Source organism: Neoarius graeffei, chromosome 24, assembly GCF_027579695.1.
Source record: "Neoarius graeffei isolate fNeoGra1 chromosome 24, fNeoGra1.pri, whole genome shotgun sequence".
NCBI classification, from domain to species: domain Eukaryota; kingdom Metazoa; phylum Chordata; class Actinopteri; order Siluriformes; family Ariidae; genus Neoarius; species Neoarius graeffei.
This window is the reverse complement of record NC_083592.1, coordinates 22652573-22666010: the sequence shown is the minus strand read 5'-3', so window position 1 is coordinate 22666010 and position 13438 is coordinate 22652573. Positions and strand designations below refer to the sequence as shown.

General features: G+C 38.1%; 2 protein-coding genes and 1 long non-coding RNA gene across 3 annotated transcripts in view; 1 reads left to right on the top strand and 2 right to left on the bottom strand.

The window, feature by feature from the left end:
- dnm1b (dynamin 1b) overlaps nt 1-13438 on the bottom strand; it is a 135396-nt gene that overhangs the window by 119977 nt on the left and 1981 nt on the right. The window contains exon 2 of the mRNA XM_060907122.1: nt 1292-1347. Coding sequence (XP_060763105.1) covers nt 1292-1347 — 56 coding nt within the window. The remainder of the gene's footprint in view (nt 1-1291; nt 1348-13438) is intronic.
- On the bottom strand, nt 8310-10946 carry LOC132872228 (uncharacterized). Its single transcript, XR_009651399.1, has 3 exons — nt 9654-10946; nt 8844-8918; nt 8310-8500 (listed from the first exon to the last, which is right to left on the bottom strand). It is a non-coding gene; the product is annotated as an uncharacterized LOC132872228 (long non-coding RNA).
- LOC132872227 (uncharacterized) lies at nt 10535-13410 on the top strand. Its single transcript, XM_060906897.1, has 5 exons — nt 10535-10873; nt 12006-12154; nt 12420-12630; nt 12870-12949; nt 13209-13410. Exons 1-5 carry the CDS (start codon nt 10678-10680, stop codon nt 13278-13280), a joined length of 708 nt encoding a protein of 235 aa, XP_060762880.1. The 5' UTR covers nt 10535-10677; the 3' UTR covers nt 13281-13410.

The window sequence follows — 13438 nt, the reverse complement described above, 5'->3', positions numbered from 1 at the left end:
ATCTTGTCGTCTACACACAGAAAACAGTGGATATGGTGTGTGAAACCCAAACCATTTACCAGTTGTCATAAAATAATCAGGGGTAGGTTTCCTGATAACATTACCTTTTAGGGCTAAAGAACAAGTTGAGAGACTCTCTTAAGCAATGAATGTTGTCTCTGTACATGGTTTTCCTAAACTCACTCATCAGAAGGAGTCTTAAGAGCAACATTATGAAGAGCTTCTTTGCAGTGCACGTCCCTGATATAGGCATTAGTAGTTGCTAAATCCAGTCGATGAGGTCGCATGGTGTTCATTTTTTTATAAAAAAAACAATGAAATATAAAGTGTTTAAAATATGTTAATATATTGTATCATCATTAAGCATTACATATATAATGTGGAAATTAATAATTGAAACTATTCAACACTTTTGGGCAATAGTATTTTTTTTTATTCCAAGCGTGTTTTTAATTAAATGCGCACACACAGAGAATCTTAGAGGTGCAGAAATGTGTCTCATTCATGAAACTAAATGAGATAATCACTTGTCTACTGGAGTTAAATTTGATTAAAACGTGGCGATATAATTGTGACATTAAGATATCCATACATAATTCCATAACAAATTGAAATATATTCATAATGTTTTTTGTACATTTATTTAATAATTAACTTGATGTACTTGCAATGAACAAGAAAAATAATTTAACACCGGGCGGCACAGTGGTGTAGTGGTTAGCGCTGTCACCTCACAGCAAGAAGGTCCGGGTTCGTGGCCGGCGAGGGCCTTTCTGTGCGGAGTTTGTGTGTTCTCCCTGTGTCTGCGTGGGTTTGCTCCGGTTTCCCCCCCAGTCCAAAGACATGCAGGGTAGATTAACTGGTGACTCTAAATTGACTGTCAGTGTGAATGCGAGTGTGAATGGTTGTCTGTGTCTATGTGCCAGCCCTGTGGTGACCTGGTGACTTGTTCAGGGTGTACCCTGTCTTTTGCCCGTAGTCAGCTGGGATAGGCTCCAGCTTGCCTGCGACCCTGTAGAACAGGATAAAGTGGCTAGAGATAATGAGATGAGAATTTAACACCAGCAGCAGATTCAAGACCAGTCTTCACCCATTTAACTGACTGTGAAAGTCCCTCAGAGGCGCATGCGCCTTTTGTGTATTTGACTGCAAGCAAGACGTGCTTTGTTTTGAAAGAGTAGCCCAGGTTCCTTATGAATTCAGAGCAAACTAAAGGACTACTTTGGCTATGATGTTGTTTGGGAAAATCACGTTACTTTGATGATGGATCTTAAGAGGCAATTAAAGACACTCTTAGCCTTAAGAGGTGTTTGGGCAACCCACCCTAGAGCTTTCGGCAAATAAGCTCTTACAGATATTTTCTGTAAAAAATTTCTGTGCAAGCATTTGCTTTTGCTCTATCATGCTGTTGTAGACAGCACACTGTACTATAGCATCTCAGCATGGGTTTGCAAGCTGACTGACTGTCCATATGAAGGCTCAGAGTTGTGAAAATTATTAGTCTATATCCTCCACAGATGAGTTCATGCCAGTGACACACTATATTTGAATGTTTTACTGTATTCAATGTTATTATTCTGAAATTCTGAATGGGTACTGTAATGTACCCACCGCAACACGCGAGAGCCAGGTGAGAGGTTCTATAGAGGCCCCAGCAACAGTACAGGTGGGGGAGGTCCCAGGTCCCAACTCCTGGGTATGGCTTTAAATTGCAACCGGTAGTGAGTCTCAGGTCCGGGAGGACTTAAGTATTGGGGAAAGTGGAGTTACCCCTTAATCACCATTGCTCCCAGGTTTGCTCTGACCCAGAGTAGTAGCACCTTCCTGGGTTCCAACTATGGGTTTAATAGTACATCACCAATAAGGTGCTGGCAGCAGGGCGCTTTTCAGTGAAATGTGGTAGATGAACCCAACAGGGTCAGTGGCACCAGATGGCATCCAGAAGAGCCACTCAAATGGCCAACAGATGGCATCACTCAGCAAGTCAGTTGTCACTGCAGGGCAACTTCCATACCTGTCAGGTCTGTGGCACTTTTGTGCACTACTTGGCATCAGGTCTGGCAGTCCAGAGAGATAACACAATGGAGGCATGACATTGTTTGTCTTACCTTACTGTGCAAGGTGCTTTGTTAGGAGAGGAGAATAGTATGCGTGAGCTCACGAGGCAAGACATTCCGTGGCGTCTCGGCCAGGCTGTTCGTGCCACTGGTGCGGGCAACTCTGTCGCTCTGGTGCAGGCCTTGAAGCCCATCTGTGTTTCTATGCATCCTAATGAAGCAGTCATCATTGCTAGCGATGGACATCTGACAACGATGATGACAGGTGTAACCCAGGTTAAAAATGTATATTAAAAAGAACAGTTGAATACATGTAAAAAAATTAAAAAAAATAAAACATCTGTATAAGGGGTTAAATTCATATTAAAAACCCAATTCATGATATAGTCATATATTATTAATGTTAAAGATTTAAAACTGATACAGGTATTTGTCTAAAAAGCAACTGAATTGCGAAAAGAGATTAATAATAAATAAATAGGAAGTTTATTTTGAAGGAGATAGGTTAGAGACGTGCTCTCAGCCAATCGGGAAGAAGCTCAGTCTGTTAACCTGCTCAGAGCAGAGTTCATGTCCCCCTCGAGCTTCTGGGAGAAAGAGAGCAATCCTCGTGTCGAGCACGATACCTACCTCCGTGGAGATATTAAAAATAAAAGTTGTTAAAACTGACTGGAAACTCATTGAAATCATTCCGTGTGGAGCCCTGGACCTGTGAGAGTGCAGTTGAAGAGACTTGACGTCTCCCACGCGAAGGAAAATGCATCGGTCAGGGTTTTTTTTGTTGGACCTCATTGAACCTTTCACCTGCTTGGATGTTGGAGCTTGGATCGAGACGTTGATGGCGAGCTACAGCCCAGAGGAGAACTAGAGATACGGCGCCTACAGAGAATTGAGAGCCCGAACTTCGACACTTCATTACACACACATACACCACCAATTGCGCGGTAGGACAAACTCTCGCCACGTCCTCAGTGGACTGAATAGAACTGAAATTAAAATGTGTGAAGTGACTGAAAACAAGGGGGAACTTTTTACTTTAAAATCACAGCTGTGAATCTTCTTTTTTTTTTTTACATTTTTTATTTTTCCTACTTACCCGGGTAAGATTTATGTCGAAGTGTACATGTATATGTGTTGACTCATCCTTCCCATCTTTGAATTAAAAGGGAAGCATTTGTTTTCTCAAAGAGAATACAACTGTGTCTGAGTCATTCCTGGTGCATTGTTTGGTTAATCCTTGGCTCCGTAGTTGGACATAGAACTTCTGATTCCCTTGGTCATTAGTAATCATTACATACAGTAATCTATTCCCGTTTCCCATCTCTAAAGGATTACACAATATTTTTTCCTTTTTATAAACCAGTGGCATTGTTAGGCCCCATCACACATGGTATTTTGAGCCTAGCCCTGGGTATTTTTGTCCGAAAAAGTAACTTCTTTAATTATCACAGATGATTTGTGTTGTTATAGACTAAAACATTAAAATTGCAAATTATATTAATTTGCTTAATTTTTAGCATGATCTTTGCACAAAATATGAAAAAGAAACAGCAAAAGGTTTGTCTTTTTATTGCTCTGACAAGACTGTCCTTTTTTGATGGACTTTTCTCCCAGAGGCTTGGTTGGTGGTTAGAACATACTCTTTCAACTATTAGGTTTAATGGTAAAAAAATAAATAAAATAAATCCTGGTTTGTTCTTTCAAATAAAGTCGCTAAAGTTTTCTAAACTGACATCAAAGTTAACTGGTGACCATCATCACTGATGCATCTTCTATCCTGTTTGTAGGCTATAGTGTTTGCACTCACTAGTATACGTGGGTGAATCTGTGCACATATGTGCAGTCCATGGGGCGGCTAGAAACCTTCGCAGCTCCCAAGTCGTGCGCTGCTGGCACACAAAGCCACCTGTGTCAGTGCAAAGCTGAGAGCACAAGCAGCTGATTGCACACATGTTTCTAAATGGAGGCCTCTCCTCACCATATAATGGCCAGTCTGTAAGGAAAATGCAGACCTCCTTGCAGTCCGCTATTAGCCTGCATATGGAACTCTGAGCAAAAGCAGGAGACTAGCCTGCCTGTTATTATGCTGTAAAAATCATGATATGCAGGGAAATATATTTAGCCTATACATTTTTATTTTAAATTAATTTTGTTGATATCATTTGAAATATCAACAGTACATGTATTCTGGGGCGGCATGGTGGTGTAGTGGTTAGCGCTGTCGCCTCACAGCAAGAAGGTCCAGGTTCGAGCCCCGTGGCTGGCGAGGGCCTTTCTGTGCGGAGTTTGCATGTTCTCCCTGTGTCCGCATGGGTTTCCTCCGGGTGCTCTGGTTTCCCCCACAGTCCAAAGACATGCAGGTTAGGTTAACTGGTGACTCTAAATTGACCGTAGGTGTGAATGTGAGTGTGAATGGTTGTCTGTGTCTATGTGTCAGCCCTGTGATGACCTGGCGACTTGTCCAGGGTGTACCCCGCCTTTCACCCGTAGTCAGCTGGGATAGGCTCCAGCTTGCCTGCGACCCTGTAGAACAGGATAAAGCGACTAGAGATAATGAGATGAGATGAGAGATGAGATGAGATAATGAGATGAGATGACATGTATTCTGACGTGTTCAACTTATACATTGAACATCAGTGCTTATACAGTACATGTCACATACTGAACAGATATTTTAGATATAATGAAAGGTTAATATATTTTCTTTCAACTAGCTACGTGAAAAGCTTTGTTTAATGCACAGGGCTGCAATGGAGGCAGTGACATTGAGTATTTCAGATAAAGCCTTTGCAGAACTGTCCTTGGTCCTGAAAACACGAGACTCGAACCTTGCTATTTTAGTGAAGATTACAAGCCGACAGTGAACAGACGTGGGAGTGTCACGTGACTGCATAATGGTCATCTTCTCCCTTTCTTTTTCTCTAAAACGCCAGGGCTGCTCTATGCAGCATAATAACACGCATGGTCGCATCAAATCATGGGTTAATATATTTGGGTGATAAGAGTCAAATCATAAATCCATCGAAATAACCATCAGACAACACTGTCCAGAGAAAACCCGAGTGAGGATTATCCACGCATCATCTACTCATGAATTCCTGGGTTTGCGTCCATTTTTAATGTCGCTGCAAAACCCAAAAACTCTTCCTATGCGTATAGACATAAGTAACCCATGATTTTTCTTTTAATATAGCACTAATGTTAAAAAAAGAAAGAAAAAAAGAAAGGTGATGTCTGAATACTGTGAACAGGACCATCCAGCCTTTGAGCTCATCACGTAGCAGCCTGTTTATAATTCACAGAAACAGCTGGCCTATCGAGCTTTCATGTTTAATGAGAAAACACACTATCAGCCTCAATTTCTCCCAAACACCATATTAGTATTGGGTCTATTTGCATAATAGATTATTTCGGTTATGTCTTTGTGGCGGTGTTAGTGGAGAAATATCCTATTTATATTTATCGCACTTGCTATATTAGAAAATGAAGAGGCTGTGTGGGCATGAGTGATGATTCTCATTGAATCTTGTTTAAATAGCCTAATTAATCTGCTTAAACATGAATTAAAGCAAATGCTTGTTATTACAGAAATATGCTGAAACAATTATATCAAATCATTTATTGTATAAATCTGTGATCTTGTTCAGTTTCCTCCAAGAGTGTGATGAATTAGCCTATGGTTGATGACTGTCCCTTGTCAAAATGTTTTTTAGAATTCTATAGAAACTCTATAGAAAATCCTATATAAACCCCTCTTTCTATACAATCTCTATAGAACGCTATAGAACTAATACTCTATAGAAAATAGTTTCAATAGAAGTTGTATAGAAATAGTATAAATTCTATAGAAGTTGTACTCTATAGAAAACAGCTTCTATAGAGTCTCAACAGAATTCTATATAAATAGTAGTCTATAGAAAACGATTTCTATAGAATTGATACAGAGTTCTATAGAAGCTGTACTTTATTAGGGCCAACAGAATTTTATAAATTTCATAATGGTTATTTCCATAAAAACACAATTTGGTGGATTTTAAAGACCCTACAGAAATTCCAGTCTGAGACAAAAGGCCTTGCATCCAAAGAACAACTTCAGTACTTATCTCCAGTAAAAATGTTCTTTATTTTATTTATCTCACATAATAACACTTCTGATCAACAACTCAATTGATCCAAATGTAAATTACAGTTTAAGACAATTTAATAAATGTACTTCCAAAATAAACGCTGATATACGTTATACATTAATTTTCAGTCAAGCTCAATGGCATTTGGAAGAAGTGAAACAAACGTCTTTCTTTGTATTTTCATGTAAATATACTTATTTGCTATATCAGATAAATTACATGCTATCAATTCATTAGTGAGTTCAACCTCTCTAATTTGATGCCCCTTAACTTTATATATACCTGTATTTAACTGAAACATTATTCGAGTAGATGTTAAACGTCGAAATATACAGTACAATTCTTTTTTACAGTTACATATATCATCTTCACATTCATTTTTACACACTGCAACCACTAACTGCAGGGTCCCAATCTGACCATCTCTTAAGTGAAAGCAGGAATTATTTCTTTCTTGTTTCTTATGCTTTAACTGTTCAGATACGAAATATAAACCATTCTGAAGAACTAATCGTGGGTATGCCTGGACAGTTCTATCTTTTAATGTTACACCAATATTATTCAATGAACATAGCTGTTCAAAGTTGAGGGCAAGTCTGACAGGCAGGCCTAAAATACATACAGTCTCATTATATGCCTCTTTAATACCCTTAGCAAAACCATACACATTTTTTTGGAAAAAGCTTAAAAGGTTAGGGCTATTGGTAAAGGCCCCAATTGATAATGATGGTAATGACTTAATCAACATAAACTTTTCTGATATCTGCTTATGCACACAAGTTGTGCCATGAAACATTTTTGTGAGCTCTCAAAAGGAAAAGTTGAATACACCCAGAGCTGTCCCCAGTTTTTCACACAATCCATTACATGGAGCAACTGATGGACATTGTAAGTCATACACTCTTTTCCATAAAGCTGTTGAAATTTAACTACAAAATCTATGAGTAATGATTCACATAGGTGAAAAGATTCATCATCTAGTTTGTCTGCAAGCAACAAATGCATAGCTGTTACAAGTGTCATCCAATGATCATGGTATTGTTTACCTAGGAACCCAACTGTCACAACACAGGAATAATGGAGAAGCCATGCCCTCCATTCACTAGCTTTCCAACTTTTTCTGTGTTGCAAGGCACCAGGAATACATGTGATTTCCTTTGGTGGTCTTATACATTGAAGGCGGTCACTAAGGTGTTTTATGGAGTTACCAATGTAGAAATTTTTGGCATGATTTGAACTGTCAAGCCATAGACCTGCTACCTGGCGTGCAACACCCAAACATACAGAATGCATATAGTCAACAACAAAATTGTTTACAATGTCAAAATACATTAAAAGAAACAAGATTGATGGACCTTTGACACCCATACAAGGTTTGTCCTGCTGAACAGCTGTTCTCGCATGTTCTATGTGAGAAGTTTTATTCCTCTTAACTGGTAGTTGGTTCTCCATACTATAAACCCTTGCATGCCCTCTACCAACTGAAACTACTTCACCTTGTGACAAACACCAATTACACCCACACCAACCATTGAACTGTGTCACATTTTGTACAAGACAGCGAGCTACTGAGTCACAAGAGCATGTTGTTACAAACACCCTACTGGTGTGGCTGTCATTTTCTGTACCCCACTTAAAGCCAGTATCTGATAGTGTATTCATTTCAGTGACAAAAGGTTTGAGGAAGGTATTCATGTCAGGTTTAGAGTCACCAAACCATAAGCCACCAAGAAAAATGTTTTTCCTTCTTATAGCATAAGGTAACTCATTAACCATTACCTGCAATGGCCATATTGAATACCTTGATGAAACAAATACTTGAACGCCATCTGTGTTGAATGAAACAGTAATGTCATCATTCTCGAGAGGGAGTTTACGATATAATCGACCTCCATAGGAATCACAAAGTCCCCTTTTTGCCCCAATTTGTAGGTGTTTACAAATATCTTCATTCTGTAGCATAGATAACAATTGATCTTTAACATCAAATGTTATAAAATAATTGCCATTATCTATGCAGTCACTTACAGACACATTTGTGTCACAATTTTCACACCACATATCATTACTTCCAATGTAGGTTATACAAGAAGGGCAGTATGAGTGAAATCTTAGAGTTATGTCACTGTTTTTAAAGTTCTTCATAAAAAGATATTGGGAAGCAGGGAATACAGTTCCAGCTGGTAAATGTGCCTCCAAGACTGTCAGTAGGCTCTGCAGAGCTGTTCCACTCACATGATTCCTTATGATGTGTCCCATTATGAGTAGAATACTCTCTCGCCTTGTTATTTGGCACCCATCATAGAGGTTCTGATCCTGAAGATATAAAATAATATACGGTGTGAGCAAATCTGTATGTACATATTGTTTTTTGGCCATTCAGTCTGTCTACCATAATTCCTTCAAGATTTGACTTAAAATTTGTGAAGGGGTCAAATCATGCAGCGTGATATTATCATTATACAACTGGTTCACCACTACTGCAGAAGAGGAAATAAATTGTTAATTGGCCCAAATCACCACCAGCCGAGTCTTGACAAATCATTAGTTTAATTCCTACAATGAAATATCCTTAATTATGTCACTCACAAATTTTCAATCCATAGACCGGGACGACCCAATCGGAAGTCCTCAACTCATTTTACATTTTTGTACTCACCAAATCATTAAGTCTCTCAGCCAGTTCTTCATCATTATATCTTTCATATTGATCGAGTTCACCATTTTCAAGATTCTGTAAACAATAATTAATAAATTTATGAATATTATCAGACATCCAGGTTAAATATATAGAAATGAAAATAAATTAAACAGTTCACTGGATTGTAGTTTTAAGTCCACGACGTTTCAAGCGACAACATAAGAGCTACAACTCCTCAGGACAAAATTCAGCAGTTTTCGAATCACACAGACATTACAGGACATTCGTTTACATTAAAAAATGTTTCCATACTAGACAGGGAGTCACGATGGTTTGAAAGGGGAGTAAAAGAAGCAGTTTATGAAAGAGCACTTTGCCCGAAACTGAATCGGAATGGAGGTTTAAGGTTTAAATTATCTAGAACATGGGATACAGCACTGCAACATAAGATAGGATTACCCAGGACAGGTCTACGCAATCAATGACGTCATATGGATGACGCAACTGAATATTTCCAGTATCATACAAACTTTCACCTGATGAAGTGATGGATATCGCTTGAAACGTCGTGGATAAAAACTATACAATCCAGTGAACTGTTTAATTTATTTTCATTTCTAAATAATTAATAAACAACTTTAGTACGGGTATGTCTATTTTCTATTTGGGCTCTTAATATCTATTCAAAATGGGTTTAGCATCTTAAGAAGCCAATCCTCCAACTTTTTACCCTACATGTATCCTCTCCAAAAATACCAAAAGTAACAAGCTGATTTTTGTCATATTAACTTATCTCTATTTCAAGAACCATAGGAAAATGCAACTCACCTCAGGGGTCGAATGACTGGTAGAAGAGAGAGACACTTCACTTTGACTTTCACCGTCTGTCGATCCATTGCCCTCTTCACCTGCAATGAAATATTTATTATTACTCTATTATTTTGATCAGACACAAGATATCTAAATACTGGGTGGGAGAAATTGGTGAATTTCACAATCCAACTGACTCTGATTATGTTAGTGCTTACCTCTTAACACTTCATTATTTTTGGGAACAACTTCATCTCCATCTTTGACTTTATTTTCCACATCATGGACACGGTCGTGTTGGGGTAAGCCTAGAAGTTCATCATCCTGTCCAAAAGAGTACTCACTGTCGTTTGATGTCAGAGATGTTTGCGATGATACCACTGAGCCAGTCCTTTCGCTTATACCGTCATTGCAGTCAGACGAAAAACTTGTGTCCGTGAACAATGATGACTTACTACTTTCATTAGAAAGAGACGATGATGCACCATGATTACTAATACAATCACCACCGCGTCCATCATGGCCACATTCATCGGCATTTCCTGACATTTTAGCGAAATCTAAAGACTCAAAACTAGAGTGGTACCTTTTCCTTTTGCTCATTTCCTCTTCTGATTATCACTATATGAACTTCAAACTGGTTATTTCTTCGCAGTACTTATTGATTAGATACTCCTCAGTGTAGCGTGGGACATGGGATAGCGGCTGCCATCTTGGAATGCAGGACCGGAAATGCAGAAAATAAATAACTCGAATACTGATTGAGTTTGACAAATCAAGATAGCTTATAACATTAAAATAATGTCCCTCATAGATATTTGTATTTTCTATAACAATACTAGACACTTTATACACTGTTATTGTAAATAAGCACCAATCAGGACTAAGAACCACTGCTGGCTATATCCGGTTATAACTGGTTTGACCACCACGTGTGTCAATAGCTCAGGAAGGTAAAAGCGCGCATTACAAATATTCTAAAGAATCTTTTGAAAAGTGTGATAATACAGTGCCCAGTGGGAAATCAAGTGGATCCGAGAGAATGGCATCGTCTACCACAACATGGTTACTCTTACAATGGATTGAAGATCCACCACAATGGGATGTAATAGAAGTGGGAAAGTGTGGTGCCGAGTTAAAGTTAATGGCCCTTGGAAAGAAGCTTCAGTCAGCAGTCGGGAACATCTATGATGTGCCTTGGAATGGAGAGACAGCGCCAGCTAAAGTCTTGGATTTTGGTAAGAAAATAAGCCTAGCTGCACATGTCGCATTCATTATAAAATAAAAATATGTTTTTATCATAGCAATCAGGCGATAGCAAACGATTTATGAATATTATTATTAATAATAGGCCTAATGATAAAAAATTTAATTATATGATAAAATGATAGCATCCTATTTCTAGGCCTATAGTCTGTTTGACGAAACCTTGCCGGGTTGTTTTTCTGTGATAACTTCCTTATTTTTGAACCAAATTCACTCAACCAACATTTTTCTGAATCCTTAGACCTCATTGTGTTTTTAGAAATGTAACACTTTATATGAATTCAGAAGTTAAAAATTCAACTTTTATTGGAGTTTGAATGGGAGAGTGCAGTTTAACATGTTTAAGCAGAAAATGTGGGCAAAACTTGAGATGTTGAATTTCCCTTTCCTATCATTTTAGAATCTGAAACATCCCAGACTCCCAGTTCTTATACTGCTAATACGATGCAATCTCCAGATTCAGAAAAGTATTGGTTTGTAAAAATCTGTTGAGGATGAGGGCATTGAAAAAAAACAACCCGGCAAGGTCTCAGACTATAATCTAAGTAATGATGATGTCGATGATATGACCAAGAAGGGCAAGGCTCAGGGGCGTAGGCAGGATTTTTTGAGGGGGGGGGTCAAATCCAGGCCCAGGTGCAGGGAAAGAAAAAATATAGGCCTATAACTAGGCAATATCAGATATCAGAGCAAGTTTTATTATCCAAATGCAACCAATGTTTCTACATCATGGTCCATAAATGCCTAAGACCTTAAAATGACCCTACTTATATCACATTGCTGTTCTTGTTTGACTAGACAGTAGTCAGTCTAGTTAATCTCTCTAATTTTTTGAAGGGCTCATTGATTTTTTTAAATTACTTTTTGATTATTAAGTGGGGGGTTCGGACAAACCCCTTGAACCCCCCCTGCCTACGCCCCTGAGGCTGTCCATGTTGTAACGTAATATTAAATAAAAAAGCATGTAAAATTGCCTACCAGTTATGTGTTGGACATGGCTGATTTCATACATTATAATAATATTGTAGATGCTTCTATTTTGTCACCTGGTAATTGAAGAGTATTGTTCTCAAATGTTACATTACATTATGTTTTGTATCCTAGGTAAAGATAAGGCTATGGAAGCCAAGCGTACCGAACAAGTTAAGAATTACGAGGCTGCCATGGAAGTTGGTAGGAAGAATGGAAAAAGTTTGCGGTGTGCAAATAAAAGGATGGCTGATGAATTGTCAGAAAGTGAAAGCACTTCTTCAGTAAGTACATATAATAAAAAGCCATTGTCCATTTTTGTCTTTTAGTCTCTAAGGTATCAGTTGCTATATCTTTTTAAAGGGCTTAAATTGCAATCGGCTTCCGAGGAAGGCCTGTCTTCAATGTTTGCTAGATGAAAGATGCAGTGTCTGCTTAGAATCAATTATGTCAATTTATTCTGATACCATCTGTAACTGCTGCACATTTATTCCAATTTAAAAGGAAATTATTTTTTTCTGAAACAAAAATTTCTCTTGTATTTTACAGGATGCCAATGAGAAGAGAAAAGTCAAGAGAAAGAAGGTTAGTGATGAAGAAATCCTAATTTCAACATCAGCAATAGAAGACACTGACAGTTCTGAAGAAAACGGTTGCCAAGGCTGCAAAAAATTGCCAAAGCTTAAAGAAAAATACAAGTTGGCAAAAGAAAAAATAAACAGATTAGAAGCTGAGATTGAGCACTACAAGCAAGTTACAGGTTAGTTTGTGGGATTTTTAACCTCAGAAAAAATGGGCTTCTCTTCATTTCTCTTCCTATGCAAATATCGATCCCCAATTCTGAGATCTTTCTTGCTGTTTTATAGGCAGAATGCTAAAAGTATCAGTAAAAATTCATTGAAATAATGGACAAAGTCTTGTCAATTTCAAGTTAAATGCATAGGGTATGAACTGATCGTTCAAAGTGTTGATGCATTGTCTACCTCTCCTATCACACAGATGCAAGATCTCTAGTAGACAACCTTAAAATGCTCATTAGGGAAAGTAAAACAAAAGAGGTTGGCCAAGCAGAGTCACAGGTAAGACAATGGCATTCACACAAGATGCTATAACCACCTACTTGTGGATAGAAGAATTTTTGTCCATTCTGTTCAATTTGTTAGGCATAAAGCTAGGCAAGGCTTTCTATTCTTTATTTAATGGCCCTCCAACCCTACAAACACTATGAGAGAGGGATTTACATTATAAGAGCGTTTTTAGTCATGGAATAATTTTGACAAGGATTTAGCTTCTTTAGGACCCACTTATTTATTTCATTTCTCGAGCTTTGTCGTTTAGTCTCGACAGCTTCATCAAGTGGAGTCACCCGGTTTCTATCATCCTACAATCTCCTTGGTGGCAACAAAATAAAAATCATGCATAATTGGTAAAAAAGGGTATTTTTTAAGGAATGTGCCAACCTCAAATTCTCTGTAATACAGGAAAAGCATTACATCTAAAAATGTTTGTTATTCAATTTCAGAACCCAAATATAGGACTTAGGCCGATAACTGCACCGGTAACTCCTA